This window comes from Urocampus carinirostris, chromosome 2 (assembly GCF_059441175.1).
Source record: "Urocampus carinirostris isolate Australia breed hairy pipefish chromosome 2, RoL_Ucar_1.0, whole genome shotgun sequence".
Classification (NCBI taxonomy): domain Eukaryota; kingdom Metazoa; phylum Chordata; class Actinopteri; order Syngnathiformes; family Syngnathidae; genus Urocampus; species Urocampus carinirostris.
Window position 1 is genome coordinate 48,522,530 of NC_142350.1, and position 20,156 is coordinate 48,542,685.

General features: G+C 39.3%; 1 protein-coding gene across 3 annotated transcripts; it reads right to left on the bottom strand.

The window, feature by feature from the left end:
* Nucleotides 1–288: 288 nt before the first annotated feature.
* On the bottom strand, nucleotides 289–20,156 carry zyx (zyxin). Of its 3 annotated transcripts, none has more exons than XM_088326869.1 (10): nucleotides 19,863–20,156; nucleotides 11,519–11,761; nucleotides 8,832–9,088; nucleotides 8,073–8,168; nucleotides 6,010–6,525; nucleotides 5,020–5,161; nucleotides 4,777–4,946; nucleotides 3,470–3,648; nucleotides 3,201–3,321; nucleotides 289–1,755 (listed from the first exon to the last, which is right to left on the bottom strand). In XM_088326869.1, the coding sequence occupies exons 2-10, from the start codon at nucleotides 11,745–11,747 to the stop codon at nucleotides 1,654–1,656; spliced, it is 1,812 nt and encodes a 603-aa protein (XP_088182995.1). In that variant the 5' UTR covers nucleotides 11,748–11,761; nucleotides 19,863–20,156; the 3' UTR covers nucleotides 289–1,653. The 3 variants fall into 3 exon arrangements, with proteins under 3 accessions (XP_088182995.1, XP_088182996.1, XP_088182997.1); XM_088326870.1 differs by lacking the exon at nucleotides 19,863–20,156 and adding an exon at nucleotides 19,083–19,472; XM_088326871.1 differs by lacking the exon at nucleotides 19,863–20,156 and adding an exon at nucleotides 13,403–13,505.

Below are 20,156 nucleotides of genomic sequence, written 5' to 3' on the forward strand. Positions count from 1 at the left end.
GTAAATTCCAGCTGCAATATAGTGCAGAAAAACGCATCATTTTACATGAATACGTCTGCCAAATTTAGGCAAATGAACAGCTTTTGAAGATTAGAGCATTGCAATTAAAACCTGTAAACAAATTACAGACTGTAAACATTCCAAAATGCACGCTCAAACACACATGCTGTCATCATTATCAGTGCTACGCAGAACTGCTGGCGACTGATAGACGTGTGCGAGGTTCTCGTCATCGAGGCGGGGTGAGACCATTCTAATGGTGTGGAACTAATAAAATTCAGTAAAGAAGAACTTCCAAAACCTTTTATTCCTTTATTTTTTTAATGGGCTAAATGTTGTTTTAAAACACGAATATCTTCACACATATCAAACAGTTGTTTATATTAAAAAAGGTATACAAAAAGGACAAGGCAACACCACACGGGATAAATGCAGGCATTGTCATACGTATTTAAGCAAAAAGGCATTTCAAGCGATTGGTGCAAAAGACCTTATAATAATACTTGAGAGATACCAGCACCTACAGCAAAGTACATAGCGAGCATGCAATGCTGAGTAATTTTTGTCATGTTTTCTTGCAGCGGGTTCGACTAGGCGTACAATTCCATGGTGGTAAAGTCGTGCCGGAATACAAAAATAAAGGCACGGTGCCAAGATAGGAATGAAGATGTAATGGAATAGAGTACAATAAAAACGGAACAGCTGAACAACAGAAGATAATGGAAGTCTTTAACCTCAGGAGGTGATCGAGGTCAAAATACAAGGCTCCAAATAATGTAGAAACTCCAAACCCTTCCATCTAACAACTTCTAAATATTTGGTCACTATGCTCAGACATGTTACCTAAGTCATAAAGCTAATGTTCAACGGCAGGATAAAAAAAAGAAACTCTAAGGTCCATTTATTTGATCAGATACAGCAAAAAGGATGAAGTGCGATTGAACAGAAAGATGGCCCCTACATTGTGTGCTTGAGCTCAGTATCAAATTGAACTGTAACATAAAAATAATAATCACATATTAGGTCCAATTTGGAGGCATGCTGGTGACACTAAGCTACAAGATGGGATTCCCGAAATTGAATCTCTGCTGGTAAGCCTTTGCTCAACTCACAGCATGCGTCTAACACTTGACTGCTCACACCTATCTTAAATTAAGTGGTATTGAGGAACTTTTTTTTGCTGATGTTTTCAGCCAGCAGTCAAACTAAAGTGGCAAGGAACAAACAGGAGGCCCCCTTTGAGATAATCTATCGTACGTGATCCTTAATAGGCCACAAGAGCAGCAGCTGCAGCGTTCCCAAATGGATGGGACTGCTCCCTTAAGCTGAGCGGTTTGTGCAAAACGCGCGGAGCATTTTTTTTTACTATAAACATACGACAATGAGAAGGCTTAATCTACATTAACAGATCTATGGCGGTGCAGTACATTACCTCTGCACTTAAAGTGGATCCAGCAAAGACAAGAAGACGCCACACGGCATGCAAAAACAAAACAAAACAAAAAAAATTCACCCTGGCTTTACATGGGACTTTCACACTGAACACTGAATAAAGCCCTGTGTTGCAAAGGCTGAGTGCGAAAGGGACCTGTGCTTTTTGGATTTGGTTCAGATTGAAGCAGAAAGAATAAGGTGAGTGTTTAAGGATTCCGTCTAATTGGCTCGCTTAGCGTGACACTTCATGCACAAGATGCGGCCATCCAGCGGGTAGCAGCCGTTCTCATCCGCTTCTATGGAGAGAGGACGGGCGCAGTCCTGTGGGACACAAAAGTCAGACTTTATTTTAGGAATCTGGGGCCAAAACGATGTGAAATTGAGCATTTTTTTATAACTTAACAAAGTCGCTATTCTAGAAAGTGAAAAATATTTAGATTTTGGGTGGGGAAATTACATTTTATTTATTTTAAATATTTCTCAAATGCCACATTTGGGTTGTCTTTAACCAAATATCCAGAACCTATACAGTATTTGAATAGAGAAAATGGCTGCCAGTGAATGGGTGAATAAACAGACCCCTAACGAGGGTTGGGCGACAAAAGATTGATTGGACAATTAAGTAAATCGTGATCTAATTTTTTTTCTTTTAAACTACAAGATCATCAATTCATTTATTTATTTATCTATCGTAATTTACAGACTAAAGAAGTGCAACTAAAACCCCCAAATTGGCCAGAAATTTGTAAGTCTGCCTCATAATCCGGTACAGTTTATATAATGGAAAATACAGTGAATAAATTTGGAAATATAGTTACAATTAAATAATACTGTATATTGTAACTGTTCTGACATTTAGAAGTGAGTAGAGCGGTCTTCAAGTGCCCTCTTGAAGTCCATGTGCAGTACATCGACGGCAGCTCAGACAAAAACTTTCTTAACGCTTATCGCAAATCCTCTTGATTTGTTGCTTTGGACAATAATTGTCCGCAAGTATAAAACATATCGTGATTACTTGAACGAAGATTTTTTTTATGGTATTGTTCTGTACTCAAATACCCTTGTTTGAATTGTTGTTTAATAATACTGCATACGATAACTGTTCTGCCTTTGAGAAACATATAGAGTGGTCTTGTGGTTAACATGTCTGTTGCTACAGTTAATTTTAGTAGTGAAACCAGTCGTCAAAGTTAATTTAGGTGTTTGTTTTTTATGCACCCTAGCTTACTGTAGTTCTAATTTCATGCGCCTTACAGTACAGTGTGCCTTATATAGAAAAAAATTATCACAAAAAATTATTTTTGTGGGTGCGCCTTATAGTGAGGAAGAATACTTCATTTCTTTTTAAGCCCATTCCAATCTGTTAAGTTTCCATCTGAGATGTATTCAATAATTTCCTTGACAACCATTGACTCATACACTGAGTCCTTGGGTCAACTTGAACTCATCAATCGAGCTGACATGCAAGATTTTGGGATGTGGGAGGAAAACCCGAGTGCTTGGTTGAGTACATGCAAACTCAACAAAGGCAGCCTGGTAGCTGGAATTGAACCTAGAACCTAAGAACTGTAAAGCAGATGTATAAATCACATATCCAGCGTGCTGCTCCATTATATATATATTTGTATCATCCTTATTATCTTTATCATCAATTTTGAGGGAGAGGTGAGCAAAAAAAAGAGTCCTCTAGTTAGATTGAAAAAAATGAAAAAATTTTCCCCACATCACTACTCCTACCCGAAACATATTAAAGAATATCTTCTTACTTCGCAGCGGTAACACTTGAGATGGAAGTTCTTGTCAAGAGCGACGACCCTGACAGTCTCCTCGCTGCCTGGCGCAGGAATAATGGGCTCGTTGCAACTGACACACAGTGGGGAGAAACGCCTGGAATCCCAAATTAGAAAGCAAATGACATTTCCACACGCTTAATGACTGTTGACTTCACTATTGTTTTGCCCAGCTGCTCAGTTCACTAGTGATTTAGTAATGTGCCACGCTGATATGTATGCAAAGTGCAGGGAGGATTTTGCACCTGTGGTAATCCTGGACACAGTAGGGATTGTTGTTGTCGTCGGTGATGAAAGGCCCCCCCTCCAGTATGCAGGAACAGGTGCTGCAGCGGAAACAGTGGGAATGGAAACACTGTCCTACCGCCTTCAGCACACGGTCCGTGATCCTCTCCCCGCAACGGGAGCACATCGCCAAGGAGTTCTGAGGAAGATGGATCACATGGAAATATCTTATGAATCGAGATTTGAGCACTGGCACATTGACTGCCTTGGATATTGGTTAGGGAAACAGTGGGTATAACATTTTGGGTATTTTCCACACAGCACTTTTTGTTTCGTATAACAACAGCTGTACAAATAAAGAATTGTTTATTTTTTGCATTTACTTTTTACAGATGAGCTTGAAATACTGTCTCATTCTTTCCACAAGAAGAATAGTGTCAAATTTTGAAGCAATCGCTTTTACAGGTTTTACACAATAATAGTGAACGCTCTCCTTTTCACTGTCTCGATACTTCATTTGCATCGTGCGTTGTGTTCTGCATTCTGACAAGCCAAACAGTCTATTTGCTTTTAGTTTTCATTGATTAAAATTATTATTTTAAAGAACTGTAGTTTTTTTGTAAAAAAACAAAACAAAACAAAAAAAACTGATTTTAAAACAAATTCTCCAGCTTGTAAAAAGGGCGTGCTCTTTGGTTTCAGTGTATTTAATTGTGTAAGACAGTGAACCCTTGTTTGTCACAGGGGTTACGCTACAAAAAGAAACCCTGATAGTCAAAATTTGTGGGGTAGAAACTATTATACAGTACTCATAATTATTATTCTATTCAATAGGCTATTACACAATTAATCTGAAGAAAAAAAAAAATTAGTCACAAGCATTCATTTAACACATAAAAGTACTGTATATTGTACCTGGAAACATTTTGTATTCATTTTTAAAATACCTACTCTTTTAGCGACTGTTTAGGCCATCAGAATGCAGAACCAATGCATGAAAGGTGAACTGGATTACTGCACCCTTAACAATCCCGATCTGTTGCCCTTTGATTGCAGCAACCCACCAATATCTTATTTAGTGATATCACCGTCTCACTGTTCTGCCTTTGAAAAGTTCAGAGTCTGACTTTTACATGTATTACACACACTGTGGATTCCCTTTTTATGTTTTTACTTTGGAAAATATTTACCAGCAGGTACATCTCATCATTTTAATTGTTTGCCTTTTTTTAATATTAGAAATTGTTGAACATGTGATGTACCCAATAGTTTGTAGTACGACTTACTTTAGCATAAGAACATGCCAAAAATAATGAGCAAATCTCACCACGTAACATTCTTCGCACTCAGGAGAGCCATCCCTGTTGTAAAACTGCATGCCTTGCAGGGGGCGATGACAAGTAATGCAACAGAAGCAGTTCGAGTGGAAAAGTTTCTCCATGGCTCGTACTGCTGGCTGGGTGCGGGATAGCGCCTCCCCACACTTGCCGCAAACGTCTGAAATGAGAAAAACAGAAGTGGAACACAAGACTTATGTTTGTTGCTCTCAAATATTTGATAAAATTTGTACCTGTCAGAGGAGCAGGGCCCACTGGAGGGTGAGCGTCCATGTTCTTAATGAAGTCTTTGGTCATTTTCTCAAGTTCCTCAACTTCTTTCATGTTGAGTGGGACGCCCCCTCCGGATGTCAACATGGGACCGGGGGGTGATGGCTGCCCATACATAAGCATTCAATCCTATTGTCATCCCGTCTTAAACACACCTTTTAGAGTAGTGGTTCTTAACCCTGGTGGAGCTACTGAACCCCCACCCGAACCCTTCTTTAGTGTGTAATAAAAATCAAACCCCAGAGTTTTTGCCTCAGATCTAAGACTACTTGAGCCAAAATGCCTTTATTCATGTCTTCTGTTCTGTCGCTGACGGTGTCCTTTCTAAGAGGAATTAGGCATAATTAAGCTTCGGGCGCAGTTCAGAGCGTTATATTCACAATTTTTTAACGCAGCTGACTTTACAAGTTTCACCAATGGTGTGTGGCTTTCCCTGCTTTCCGATCAAGTACACCATTTCATATGATTCTGTGAGAGAGTGGACATATCATAGAATTTGCCTCTTTTCACCATGAAATTGGCAAAGATTGTATTTCTTTATTCCCCATTTCAAAGCAGCTTCTTGAAGTGTTCCTTTAATTGCTCAACTTGACATTGCAGATCATGCAGTTCGGACGTGACTCCCATCCCATATTGTAATACATGAGAATCCAGATCGTACATATTGATTTGACCACTTTCTTTAGTGAATGTTGTCGTAAGACGTCGTGTAATTACTTTTTTCATATTTCAATTTGTACTGAGTGCGCTAAATTTTGCTCAGTGATTGGCCAAGCAATGTCACGTAATCTGTTGTAGCCAATGACGGCCAGGTGGAGAATGTCATTGTATAGATATATGATGAGTTGGCATGTCTTGACGTCCGCAGCAGAACCCCTCAGATTGACTCACCGAACCCCTAAGGTTTGATCGAACCTAGGTTAAGAACCACAGTTATAGAGCGTTTAACTTACATTGTCTGCAGGTTGGGATTTCATTGGCTGATTGAAAGAAGATGGTGGAGAAGATGCTATGGTCTTAGATTGCGGAGAAGACGCTGCAGCAGGTGTTTTTTGGTTTTGACTAACAAACTGAGGACTTTTTGCGTGATTGGCAGCTGTGTTGTTTGATGGAACAGCTGCAGCAGGTGGAAATGATGGAACAGGGGAGAACGTGCCAGTACTGGGAGCTGGGGATGTTTTTTGTGGATAGCTGTCTAAATGGGGAGACTGGTTCAGGTTCTGGTTGAGTTTTTTCGCCAGTGACGAGGAGGAAGTGGTTATTTTCGCTCCGAACGGAGACTTGGCCACTGGTGGTGGAGGCGAGTTTGACTGTCGGTTCGTCCGGGCTTTCAGTTCCTCCGCCCAGGGTGCGGGAGGTGGGCGGTCGCCCATTTCGGGAGGAGGGAGAAAAGAGAGGGAGGGTTTGGGGGCTGTTGGCGGTGGCCCGACTGGTTTGGGTGATGGTGCAGTGGAATATTTGTTTGGCAACTGGTTAAAAAAAAGGAATTCATTTAGATCTTTCAGTTTATTGAGCAACATAACTATTTCAAACCCCTTCATATGTAGTGTAATGTTGAAACAACGATCCAGATGAGAACAGTAGACCCCTGGGATATGGCGTCCATAATGAAGTTATGAAGATGATTATCCTATGTTATGTAAAATACCATATTTTTTGGTCCCTCGTTACAACCTTTTTCCCAACATTTGACATCTCTAACCAAGTATTTTACCTACATAAAAAACAAATTTAACTTTTGAGGTGTTCGTGCAAATGACTGCGAGTGATGTGTCTCATACGGCTCCAAGATACCTGTCTACTATTGGTTGACGTAATAAAAAGATACTTGTCTGCTATTGGGTCGTGTCACAGCATCATGAATATACCGAAATGTTATTAGCCGTACTCCCTCTTACAATATTTCATTTCTCTTTATGTTCAGTTTAGAATCTCAATCTTTAATCTGTCTAGCTATCGGTCGCAAGACTTGCCGTGATGCAAAAGGGAGATGCAAAAAGATGACAATGTAAATGAAGCGTACTAAGAAATGCGAACAAGGAACACACATTGTTACCTTCGCTAGGGAATATGGCCGTAAATAATTAACGATATGGACAATGATTAAGAATAAGGCGATTAAAGCAACTAAGAGTCTAAGGGCATTGCAATCCTTGCAAGTGGAAAGTTTAAAATCAGTTGAATTTTTAATCTGTTCTTAACCCTAACCCCCCTAGGCATCCACCCACTGACTCCACTGTAACAGTTCAGGTCACGTCACACCAAATGTAATGTAATGTAATTTTTCCTTGATATGTATATATTCTTATAATTTTAATGTTTGTACGGAGGGGTACAGAACACAGGAGCGAATGTCACATTCTTTGAGTCTACTTTATTGTACATATTTCGCAATGTTTGCCCAATTTTTGGTAAACATTAAAGAACCAATCACTGCACTCACATTAAAAAAACAAAAATTGCCGGAGCAAGGTTGTGTAAGGCGCTGCGACACAAACAATATTTAGTGAAGTGCTTTCATAAAGCAAACAATACCCTATGTGTTTGGTGCTTATCAACAAGGCTCCAGCTTTCTGACATTTATTTTGTAAATTTGGAGCAAACATTATTCTGCCCTGGTTGTGCATCTCCCGCTTGGACTAAACACACTCCATTTATGGACCTTTCTCTGGGTCTCTGGCAGCACATACTGGCTTCATCACACTCTCACGCTTTACTCAGTGTTTTCTCTGCAAGAGTTTTCGCTCTTTTTTTTTTTTTTTGCTGTTTTTGCCAACCCAAATGTGCTGCGTGTGCACTTCACTTATCATCGCGCTTTCCACCTGAACTGAGACTCATAAAACCAGAGCTGGCATAACTCCAAATTAGTTCCACTGACCGATCAGCCTTTGTTTGGCTTCCTTCCCTGGCATGAATCATTTTCTAGTCTCATCGTTATTATCCATTGTGTCAAATCCTAACTGTGTTAAATGGCCAATGCGTAATCTGGTTCATGATGTTGCCTCTGCTTTTTTACCTTATGATTAAAGGGCCCACGCGTCTCCATTTCTGAAAGCATGTTGGTCAGCGAGTCGATCTGCTTATCCAGACTTGATTGTTTGGTTATAGCTCTCTGGTAGACAAAGATGAAAAACGCACAAGGTCATATTAAAGTACGAGAAAAACTGAAAACACACTTTATGGGCAATCATCAAAAGCTGCTTTTCTTTTACTTATTAGCTATGTCTATGCGTCGATGATTACAATGTACTTTACAACAGCTTGAATACGCATATATTTATTAGCATCGATATATTGTGTTTTTTACATTTTATAGCCTTTTGCAGCGGCACGGAAGCTGAATTGTTAGCACATTTGCAGAACAGTTCTGAGGTCATAGGTTCACATCCAGCTACCGGCCTTCCTGTGTGGGGATTGCATGTTCTCCCCGTGCCTGCGTGGTTTTCTTCTGGGTACTCCGGTTTCCTCTCACATTACAAAAACATACATGGCGGTGATTTGGTGACTCCAAATTGTCCAACTGGCTGGCAACCTGTTCAGGGTGTGCCCTGCCTACAGCCCATAGACAGCCAAGATGGGCTCCAGCACCCCTGCGACCCCACTGAGGATATTTGGTGCAGAAAATGGATGGATGGATATCCTTTTGCCCCTTTTTTACTTTTTTAATTTGTTTACTTGCACTGAATAACGAAGCCCTCTCATGTTGTTATACTACTTTATATAATGAAAATAGTTCATTAACATTTGACTTGATGAGAATTCCATCCTGCCTTACCTGCCCACCGGCGCTGGGAAACCCGGTAGAAGTGAAAACCGGGGGCGGTGGTGGGGCAGGAGGTGGCGGAATGGCGAGGCTTGCTAAAGGGGCACTCTCTTCATGGGTGGCTGGCGGGGGCAAGTCATCTGCTACTGGGGGCGGAGCCGGGAAGGCTGGTGGAGGAGCGTCTGATGCAGGTGGAGTGATCTGGCATTCGGGCGGAGGAGCCGGCAAGTCGTCGTCTGCTGGGGGAGGAGGAGGAGGGGGAGGGAAATCTGGGGACAATATGGAGTGTTAGAATTCAAATATTGAGAGACAACGGCAATTGTATATTGGGGAGATTGTACCGTATATTACGGATTATAAGGTACACCGAAAAACCCGAATTAGGCCAGAAATTTGAATGTGTGCCTTATGACCCAGTGTGCCCTCTATACCGCAAAATAAGGTTGATGCGTAACGATACAAGGTGCGATATACAATATTTTACAGTATATTACTGAATTTGAGCAATTTTTGATCAAATTGATAGAATCATTGATCTAAATTGCAAAACATTGTCTTGTATGGAGGGCGGCATGGCAGCTGAATGGTTAGCACATCTGCTGCACAGTTCTGAGGTCATGGGTTAAAATCTAGCTATCAGCCTTTTTGTGCAGGGATTTCCTCCCACATTCCAAAAAACCTGCATGTCAAGTTAATTGGGCAGTCCAAAATGTCCCAAAGTGTGAATGAACGAGTGAGTTGTCTGTATCTGTGAGCTCTGCGACTGGCTGGCAACCAATTCAGGGTGTCCCCTGCCCACTGCCCGAAGATAGCTGGGACGGGCTCCAGCGCCCCCGTGACCCTACTGAGGATAAGCAGTGCAGATGATGGATGGATTAAATGGGAATTGATCCCAAGTAGGGGAGGGGGGGGGGGGGGTTTAAGGGTTATTGTTTTATCTTTTTTATTCATTATCCGTCATCGGTCAGTTCATAATACGCTACAAAGCCTAGGAGCCGGGACTCTTACTCTCAGCCTAAAGGCCAAGCTAAGGTCCTAGCCTTAAAGCCTAGCTGCGATCATTGCGAATGCACCGTTCCCGGAGGTGGGGGGATTTTTTAAGGGTTATTGTTCTATCTTCTTTATTATCCATTATCCGTCAGTTCATAATATGCTACAAAGCCCAGGAGCCGGGACTCTTACTCTCAGCCAAAAGGCCAAGCTAAGGTCCTAGCCTTAAAGCCTTGCTGCGATCATTACGAATGCACCGTTCCCAGAAGTACTGCAATACCAGACCGATGCGTGGAGTGGACAGAGCAGGTACTTGAGAGTTCTGACTCTACCAGTTGACCACCAATGACAAAAATACATACAACAAGGGATTAGAGCTTATCTCATTATCACACTATTTTTACTTACGGTGCCAGGAACACACAGATTTGCATAGTGCATCTGAAGGGTAAAATAGTGTCTCCATTTCTTCACACATGAATATTAGAGAATGGACAAAACAAAGTCAATAAAATACTATACAAGTTCTTTAACGTATGTATACGTATAAATTATGGATGCACACGTGAAGAAGTGGAATGACTGTTTAACCTATCAGAATGCATTGTGCAAGTGTTGCTGGAACCGTGGGTAAAAATAGTGTAATAATAGGGTACGCTCTAATACCTTTTCATAGGTCATTTATGAAATTAGTGCTCCCACCACCACTACTACTCTGGTTCGATTCCCATTGCATACAATAATTTGCGAACATGGTCAGTGACACTTATTGACTGATCAAGCATTGCATTAATATATATATATATATATATATATATATATGTATATATATGTATATGGAAGCACGGCGGCGCAGTGGTAGATAGATACATAGATAGATAGATACTTTGTTCATCCCCGAAGTTAGCGCGTGTGCGGCACAGTTCTGAGGTCGTGGGAACCTCCTGCGTGGGTTCAAATCCAGCTCCCGGCCTTACTGTGCGGAGTTTGTATGTTGTCCCCGTGCTTGCGTGGGTTTCCTCCGGGCACTCCGGTTTCCTCCCACATTCCAAAGACATGCATTTCAGGTGAATTGGCCGGTCCAAATTGTCCCTAGGTGTGACTGAGCGAGTGAGTTGTCTGTCCCCGTGTGCCCTGCGATTGGCTGGCAACCAGTTCAGGGTGTCCCCTGCCCACTGCTTGCTGGGATGGGCTCCAGCACCCCGCGACCCTACTGAGGATAAGCGGTGCAGCTAATGAGATGAGATTTTATACACACACACACACACACACACACACACACACACACACACACACACAGTGTATCTGGAGCCCAAAGGTTATACATGAATACACACGGTAACACTGAATGCAGTCTCAATTTCATGTGCCTTATACCCCGGTGTGCCTTATGTATGAAAAAAAAAAAAAAAAAAAAAACAAGACGAAAGATTTTTTTTTTTTGGTGGTGATACGCCTTATAACCCACCTACGGTAATTTTTAACTGATTTTACATAACTTGAGGCAGGTGATTAATTTCCTCACCTTCACCTAACTTCATTCTGTTAGTATTTGAATTATCATTTACAATCTGCAGTCAATCTTTTCCTCAAGGCGAGTTGCAGCATGCGCCGCTAGTCAAGCTCGTTCTTGCTCTTACATTACAAAATCCCGACTCTGTCCTGATTGGCTTAAGCAACTCAGAAGTTATAAATGTGGTCTAAAATACCATCACAGAGCGAAGGAGGGGGCGGGGGCAAATCTCCGACACGTCCGATCACGCCTGTGCCCACAGGCATCGGTGTTGGTGACGGCGCGGAAGGCGGCGTCAGACTTTTGGGCCGCGGAGGTGTGACCGAGGCAAACTTCTTTGGTTGGTTGTAAAAGGACGGTGTGGTAACTTTGAAGTTGAGGGAGGAGGTCACGATCACTGGCTTACTGCTGCTCGAGCTCTCCATCTTGTGAAACTTTACTGCAGGAGGGAGGAGGATAATACACTAATTAAAAAAGGTTCAAAATTCAGTGGTGCCTCAGTTTTCTGACTTACAGTATTTATATGTATATAATGCACTTATTTTTAGCAAAACAAAACTTAGTCTGGTTCCTTGTTATACACAAGGTTAAGAGTGCTAAATCCTAACCACTAGATCATCAGTTATATAGATAATATACGAAAAGCCATTATATTTCATTTACATCATCTTTGTTCATATTATCAGAGAAGAATATTAGAGAATGGAAAAAAAGAAAGTTGTCTTGAAAGATAAAAATAAATGTGAAAAAGCACGACGAGGGAAACAACTATGAGATGGTGACTTTGAAGGACGTGAAATAAATACATAGTAAATCTTTTGTCGGTATTGTGTGCATAGTTTACGTTGTCAGTAAATGATTTTGATCATGACCACACATATTCAACGTTTGTCCCTTACAATGCTTGAATAAAGTCGCGAGTTATGCACAAATAAATACAGTGATAGATTCCATGTTGGAGGTAAAGCTCTGAATTGGTCTGAATGTATTAACCACAACAAATAATGGTAAAGTCATTATGCATTCTCGCCTGAGTGAAAAGTTCCTTCTTTTCGAAAATAAAAGGGGTCTGTAACCATACCATACCAATATACGTACATACATACATACATACATACATACAATGATTAAAAACATTAATAATACATATTTATAGTTTAGTCGAAACTCAAAATAAGAGAAATTTAGAACTTGCAAGGCGAACAGGAGAGGACTGTAGAAAAAAAAAAAACCACAATGCCAAATTACAAATTTAGTTTACATAACTTTGGAGTGACGTATGAAAGAATCTTTTTTGCCTCATTTGTAATGCACATACTGGCCGTATTGGTCTTATTAAACACTTGCTGAGAAACAAATTCTTCAATCACGTCTTTGTTTCATTCTGCTCTGTTTGTAGAACAATCACAATAAACTTCTTAATTTAGACACTTTAACTGCTCTTTAAAACATTAACGGTTCCTTCAGTACTCTGATTACTTGTCACTTTAGCCTTGTGTGTATGCATCTTCTTGACTCTTCCGGACACCAACAACGCTTTAGTTGAACAATGTTCCTATTATTATGGATACAAGTTTTCAGCTTAAACCTTTCTAACTAAAAGCAAAACCTTTTTCATCGCTAAAAAATTCTCCACACTGCTCATACCCCTACTTTTTTAGATCATCATAAATACAAAGAGCAGTTTCAAAGAGTCACTGGTTGTTCAAAAGCTAAAATCTGGTTAAAAGCGAGGGGAAATTATTCTCTAGAGTCGAGTTGGTCAAAGTTGGAAGCGTTCAAAAGCTGAACAGCACTCTGTAAATAGCTGTAAAATGATTTGTTTTCAATATTTTACTTTCTATAAAGAGCTAAAATGGGATTTGTTAACACTCCCCAGTTAAAGCCAAGTGGATAACTGAACATAACAAAGAATTACAGTGTTTATTGAAGTAAGTATCAAAAACCTGCATCAGCCTCAGAACATCCATATCTCTATGGCCTTAGTTTGAACTTCCAAGTTTTTGCGCCACGTCAAGGGGTTATGTTTTTCCAGAAGATATTATATAACCTAACCATTAACTGTCTCTGTTTTAATCACCTGCAGACAGTGGATTCACAATTCCATGAACTGTGAGTTGATTAGATCAGGATTTTGTGAAGTATGCAAGTCCTTGTAAAAGAATCCGATCAAACACTCGATAGAATAGTGTTCCACATTCTGTGAGCAAAAGAACATTGGGAAGTGGACATCAACTTAATGACAGAAAATAAATCAGTCTTTTACCATTGGACCGTGTACACAGAGCAGATGTGGCTCACTGCAAAAGCTTATAATATTTATCACGTACCCGTTTATGGTGACATTAATCACTGTCTTGGTCGGGTCGTGAATCTATAGCTAACACTATCGTGCCAGCCGCGTAAAAAAAAAAGTGAGGCGGCTCAGGTATTTACCTCACACGTGCCCGACATTACACAATGTTGACCTTATGGAAATTCCAAACAAATTCTGGATTTTTTTCCCTTAAAGGACACCAGTCACAAACATGTCAAAAGGACCCTTGTTTCCCCTCACATAAAATAAAGAAATGTCAACACACACTAGACATGTCAGATCGCTTAAATGAGGCTCAGGTCTAAGTACTTTCATAAAGTGATTGTTTTTGGTGCCCGGTAAAAACCTTATCCTAAAGAGTATTAAGTAAAACTAGCTACAGTACAAGTTATGACAAGAAAAAAACTCCAGGGATCTGTACAATTATTTTGAAACAAGTTTCTCTGGCGTGAAAGTCATACCACGTCACAATTACTGAACGTACATGGAATCTCCCTCAAAGGAACTACTCAATCTATCGTTAATTTTTATCTCAACACATTCACATTCTCTAACTAGAATATTATACTTGTGCATTCACATTGCTTCAGTCTTTTTCTCATTTAAGGTTTTGGTTTTTAAAAAACTGTCACATTAAAAACACAGAAAGTATTGTGTTACTTATATGGTAACAGCATTTCAGTGCACAATGTACATTTTTCATGAATGCACGTTAAAGTTTTTTTTTAACAGAAACAGAAGAAATTCAAGCGTTATCTTGATAATTTTGTTCTGATCATACAAAGTATATTCATGCAGGGCAGATTAAAGAAAAATTGTGTAATTTTTCCAGAAGTTGAAGTGACAGTAGTGCTTTGGTGTTTTATTGTTTGACACTTCAAATGGATTAATGCAGTACTTGAAATACACAGAAAAAAAAGAAAATGATCAAATGGTTTTGTTTCTAGCAAAAAATGCTATTAAAACTAGAAGTGATACCAGATATTACTTTGTTTTATTTGATTACAAATTAAATTTAGCCATTCTTCACTAGAACACGGTTCGCCTTTAACAGCCATGCTGCTCCATGGATCTTCATTATTCATTCTGTTTTGCATTCTGATTGGCTAAAAAGTCCCCTAGAGAGTAGGTAGTGGTAAAAGCTATCAGAAAATTACCAAATGGTTATAGGTCCAATACTTTTATTTGTTCAACGAATGCTTGGGCCTGAAAAGGGTTTGTTCTTTGGTCTAAATGAATATTAGAGTATTAAGTTGTAGAACAGTTATAAAGAAAAATAGTACAAGTAAAGGTCTTTACTTCATGCATTTTTTAAGAACATAACCCCCCCAAAAAAACAAGGTTTTAGTGTACTCCATAAAAAGAAAATTATATTGATAAATGATTATTATGAGAACAAGAAAATCACAGAATATACAACCTTTGATTCTAAAATGTAAAAACAACCAGCAACAACAAATACTTGATATTTCTTTTTAATCACACTTTTTCTTGCTTAAAGTTTTACCCCGTCTATATTTTTAAAATTGCATTGATCTTTTTACAGTACTTTGACATTGGGCATGCACAACAATTTCATTGAAATAAATGTTACTTTGTTTAAAGATAAAATATCTGAAATATAGAAGAGAGAGAGCTCTTAATAACGGACCGTCACATATTGTATGTATAGCACTAATCTGTACAAATCGACCTGTTGCGGCTAACGTAAAATACTTATGTCATACTAAAATAATTTCTTGCAGCCACGTTCACAGTAAAACACAGCTCCTCCTTTAACGATATGAACTCACTGTATAATTTAGTTTGACACAAATGGATACAAAACATGTACTTGCAGTATCTCGTTTCCAAGAAACCATCGCCATGAGTACTTATGGTAATTCATGTCAATTAACAGGTCGCATATGGTCCTTGGTATGGTCTGGACAGATTTTGTAAAACCTAGACCCCAAGGCAGCTAATCGGTCTTGAAACTTGATCCTTGAGATGTGAGAGAGACCCTTTGCGGCGGGGAGAAATGTTGCATTACAGCACAATGACATCACCTTCTGTGCTGTTTTGTCTCCCTCCCCGAAGCAATCCTCCATCTGTGCTGACTTAAGCTTCGCAATACCCAAATGAGGAACTCTTTGGCAATGGCTAATCTCATCCATACTTCTTAGCCTGCAGTTCCCTTGTTACTTTACTGGTACCGAAAATACGTCACTTGTGGCATGACACTATCATTTCCCCCTTTCCATCTCGAACGCAAAACCCCATGACATAGTTCACCACAGCCCAAATTGTATGCTACTGACTACAGCATACCTTTGAGATGAGCAAATTACTTGGTACTGTAAAAGGGAAGAAAGGACACCATGATTATGAATAATCTTTTAAAAAAAAGGAACCTGGTCTTATACTTTTAGGTACATAGCTAGATGAGAACAGTAGAACCGCCATATGCGGGGTCCTGGCCCTAAAACGTTTTCACTTTATGGTGTGTGGAATAAGATGTTTTCCGTCGCCTCTTTTTTGGTGTTTTCACACTTTACCGCAACGAGAAGGCAAAAAGTTCTTTTACGTCGCCAAAAAAGTGTAAAATTCCAACTTAACGGTATTTGTGAACATGGCATATTATGTCTCTAAGATGCCTGTCGGCTATTGGTCGACATAATAAATAACGCTGTCATTGGTTTGCGTCACAACAGCATAAAAATACACTATGGGCTGAACTACTCCCAACAATGCCTTTCTGTTCCTTCAATAAGTTCAGAATCTTGTGTGCTTCGTAAAGACTTTGCAGGTCTGCAGTACAATACTGTAGTCTTTGTACTGTATTTAAGCGCTATCGGTCCCAGGTCTTTTAGTGATGCTAAACCGAGACGCAAAAATACGATAACCATAGGAAGCAAGCTTGAGATAAAAAATAAACAAAGAAGGGACACGCATTGTTACCTGCACTAAGGAATACAGCCAAAGCCAATCAACGCTCAGGACTATTATTAAAAAAAAAAACAAGGTAATCTTTTAAAGTAATGACTATCCTCGCAAGAGGAAGTTTTGAAATTAGTTCATTTTTTAATCTGCCGTTGGTCTCTCCTACGATCTTCTGCACCCACTCAATACTCCAATGTACCGGCTCACGCCAAAAGGTAAAAAAATATATATTTTTCTATTACATTCATACTGTATTATTTATAATGTTGTCTAATCATATGCACATATATTACACATGAGTGGTACTTACCATATAATATTTCATTATTTTTGTTTTTATCTGGGTTGCTGGGGGTTCGTAGCTTATTACCATAGGTTTCTGTCCACCACTATGTGGCAATTTCACTTTGTGAGGCCCACCTTAGATCGGATTAATGTTGTACAACTGTAGGTTTCTGATTTAATCTCTCTATTGTTCAGATGTAAATAGCGCAACCCCAATTGTAGGAAAGTGTGTCTAGGTCACTAATGTAGAGACAAACAACCCTTTAAGATGAAATCTTACAGGTCACTAGACATCCATTTACCACTCGTGCTGTGACCACACTGAGATGAATAATTAAACCAATGTGCATGCAACCAAACAGCCTCGCCCTAAAGGGGCAAATCCAAGTTTCAACTCTCCTGATAGACAAAACAGAAAAGAACATGCTGCAATTGAAGGCTGTAAATAGTTTGTTAGTCTCAACTTGTCAAGGCTGCCCTTTAAGGAGAATTACTCCAAAAGAAAGCATGTGTTCACAAAAGGTCTCTACAACTTCATTTGCAACATAGACACACGTAGACCTCGAACTAAACCATAACTGCTCTCTCGCTTTAATTTGTGAGGCGCCTTAGCTTAGATCTCCATCTACAATGGAAAAAGGTCTAAATGGTATCAAATTAGCTTGAAATAAATGTGAAATGATTAATGATTTTTTTAAAGGAGAATACACCTTCAGAATGTTCTGCTCGCCTTCCCAAACGATTTTATTTTTTTCCTTGCAGATTTTTGGGTGAGCTTCATTCAAATATCTGTGCTTTTTTTTAACACCAATAAAAGCTTTTTTCCTAATTACAATTTAACAAAAGGTTGTGTTGGCAACTGGTTTATAACTTGTGCAACACTTGTGTCTGATTACAAAATCTGTAATCAACACCTCTGAATTTGTGTTAAAAAAATAATTTTGTAAAACAGGTTTGAATCTAAATTTTGTTTGTATTCTGTTATTTTTTAACATGTCAACCTAAGTTAACACAATTCAATATGAGAACTATATTGCTATTTGTGTCGTGTTAATTCTGCACTCAGCACTTTTTTTTTTTTCAACAATTAGGTTCTTCAGTGTCTTATTGCTAAACAGAAAACCTGCATAAGAGGCATATTTTGTGTATGAAGAAATAATTTTATAATGATTTTGAATAAAGAAGTAGTGAGAAAATAGCAGACTTTACGATATTACATGTAAAGCCTCCTCATCTATATTTTTGTTTTCAGTTACATTTAATTACATGACATGCTTTCCAAATAAAATTGATTTGATTCAAACACATACAGAAATAACTTGAGTACCAACGCCATTTTTCTATTAATCATATGAAGGCGTCACTTTTCTAAGAAACACAGTGCTACTTTCCAATTAATCATATAAAACTGACAATTACTCAACATGCAGGAATTATTCAACATACATTATCTAAACTCTTATAGGATCACCAACTTTTTTATGCTGATACTTCATTGTTAATGATTAGTGCTATGGGCTACTAGTTTTATATGCATTTCTTAAATAACGATTTATCATGGTGTTACCAGGTTGTAATTATTGCAATTATGTATTAAAAATGGTTTAGTCAACCACTAAAATATTTTACTTGTAAGGTGTGGCCCTGAGTGATTCACATACATGAAACAGGATGATTTTTAATATTGTTTTCGAGGAACTGATCATCTATTCAGTGACAATAATCACTAATGATTTTTCATGCCAGTTAGGAATATACATTTCTTAGAAAATCACAAAGACCCATGAGTGGTAAGCTACTTCCAAAACCAATGCACAGGCTACTCAGCCGTTCTTTGGGGGTTACCAGGTGCCCGCGGGCACCATGATGGTGACCCATGTATTTGATGCTTTGATTTTTCAAGCTTCGACATTCACAGCACAATTTCCTGCATTATTATTGAGCACACATGTATTTTTGACACGTTTATAATACATCTTATAGGTTATATCATTTTTAAACTCTACGTCGTGTTTATTACGATAACATTGTAATAGAATGCATGGTTACAGGTTGGCTAACAATGTCGCGTGGCAATCAAGAAAACAAGCTAGCTAGGGCAGGTGCCATAGAAACGAGTCACCGAGGACAAACAGCTCCGTTTTAGCAATAATAAATGTAAATATATCAGTATAGGGAGTACTTTAAGCAATGAAATCCCTTGCGTGACAGTTGAATCATTGCCACCGCCACTCACCTGACACCGCCGCCGGCTTCCCGCAATCTTAGCTGCGCTGTCACTCAAGTAAAGCCCCGTCACGTTAGCTTAACCCAGTGAACCACCAGCACGCCCACTAACACTGGAACCGAGTTCGTCTAGACCGAGAAACGGAGCTAACTTAAGTTGTTCGTTAAATGTTTGAATCAAACACTGGCGAAAATAAAACTATTAAAATAACACAGTGGTGCTAGGCGGCTAAGCTAAACGAGTCAACTTGTTTTTTTTTCTTGCTAGGTTGGTGCTTCCGCATAGCCGCCCTTTTATCGTCGATGTCCATCAGCCGGCAGAGCAAAACGCTCTTGTGAAGCTTTTACGAGAATTTTCAACTCCCAAGAGGTATAAAAAAAAAGTTAATAACGTGCGTAGAATGCGTCTATTGTATATGTTTGCCACCTAAATGGTTAAACACACTGATATCATAGTGCACACTGTTGCTGCTGCTGTCATTTAATTATTTTCTCGAGCACATACAAATTAGGCAAGTCTACAACCACTACCCCGTTTATTAGACCTCTTTACCTTTTATTAATCGTTCATCCTGAAATGCAACATTTAATCTCGTAAACAATATCTAGTACGTTGTAATCAATAACAATAACGTCAATTCTATTCATTTTGTGCAATGCGTTTAGCTGCATAATCTTAAAACATAACAATTGTCCTTATTTGGTAGCTTCTCATCTTAAAACACCATAAAGGAAAGAGAAAAAGCACCAATGCTTCCCTAATAGTTGACTTAATTACAAAGACACTTACCGTGGTAATGTACTTGAAGTGGTTCTCCTTTTATTACTCCCAACTTTTCTTTTTTACTCAGTTCCTCTTGTTCCAGTTGCAAGCAGAGGTAACTTCTCCCTTTACTGTCTCTCTCCCTCTTACTCAGGCTTCCTCTTTCCAGCTGCTAGACCCTCCCCTTGTGCTTTTCAGACTGGATAAGGAATGACAGCATCCTTTCAAACAAGTTCTTTCAAGTTTCACTTGGGCTCTGGACCTGAGTAGTACAATGTAAACAGCACCTCACTCCTCTTTCCTCCACCCCTTTGCTTTCTG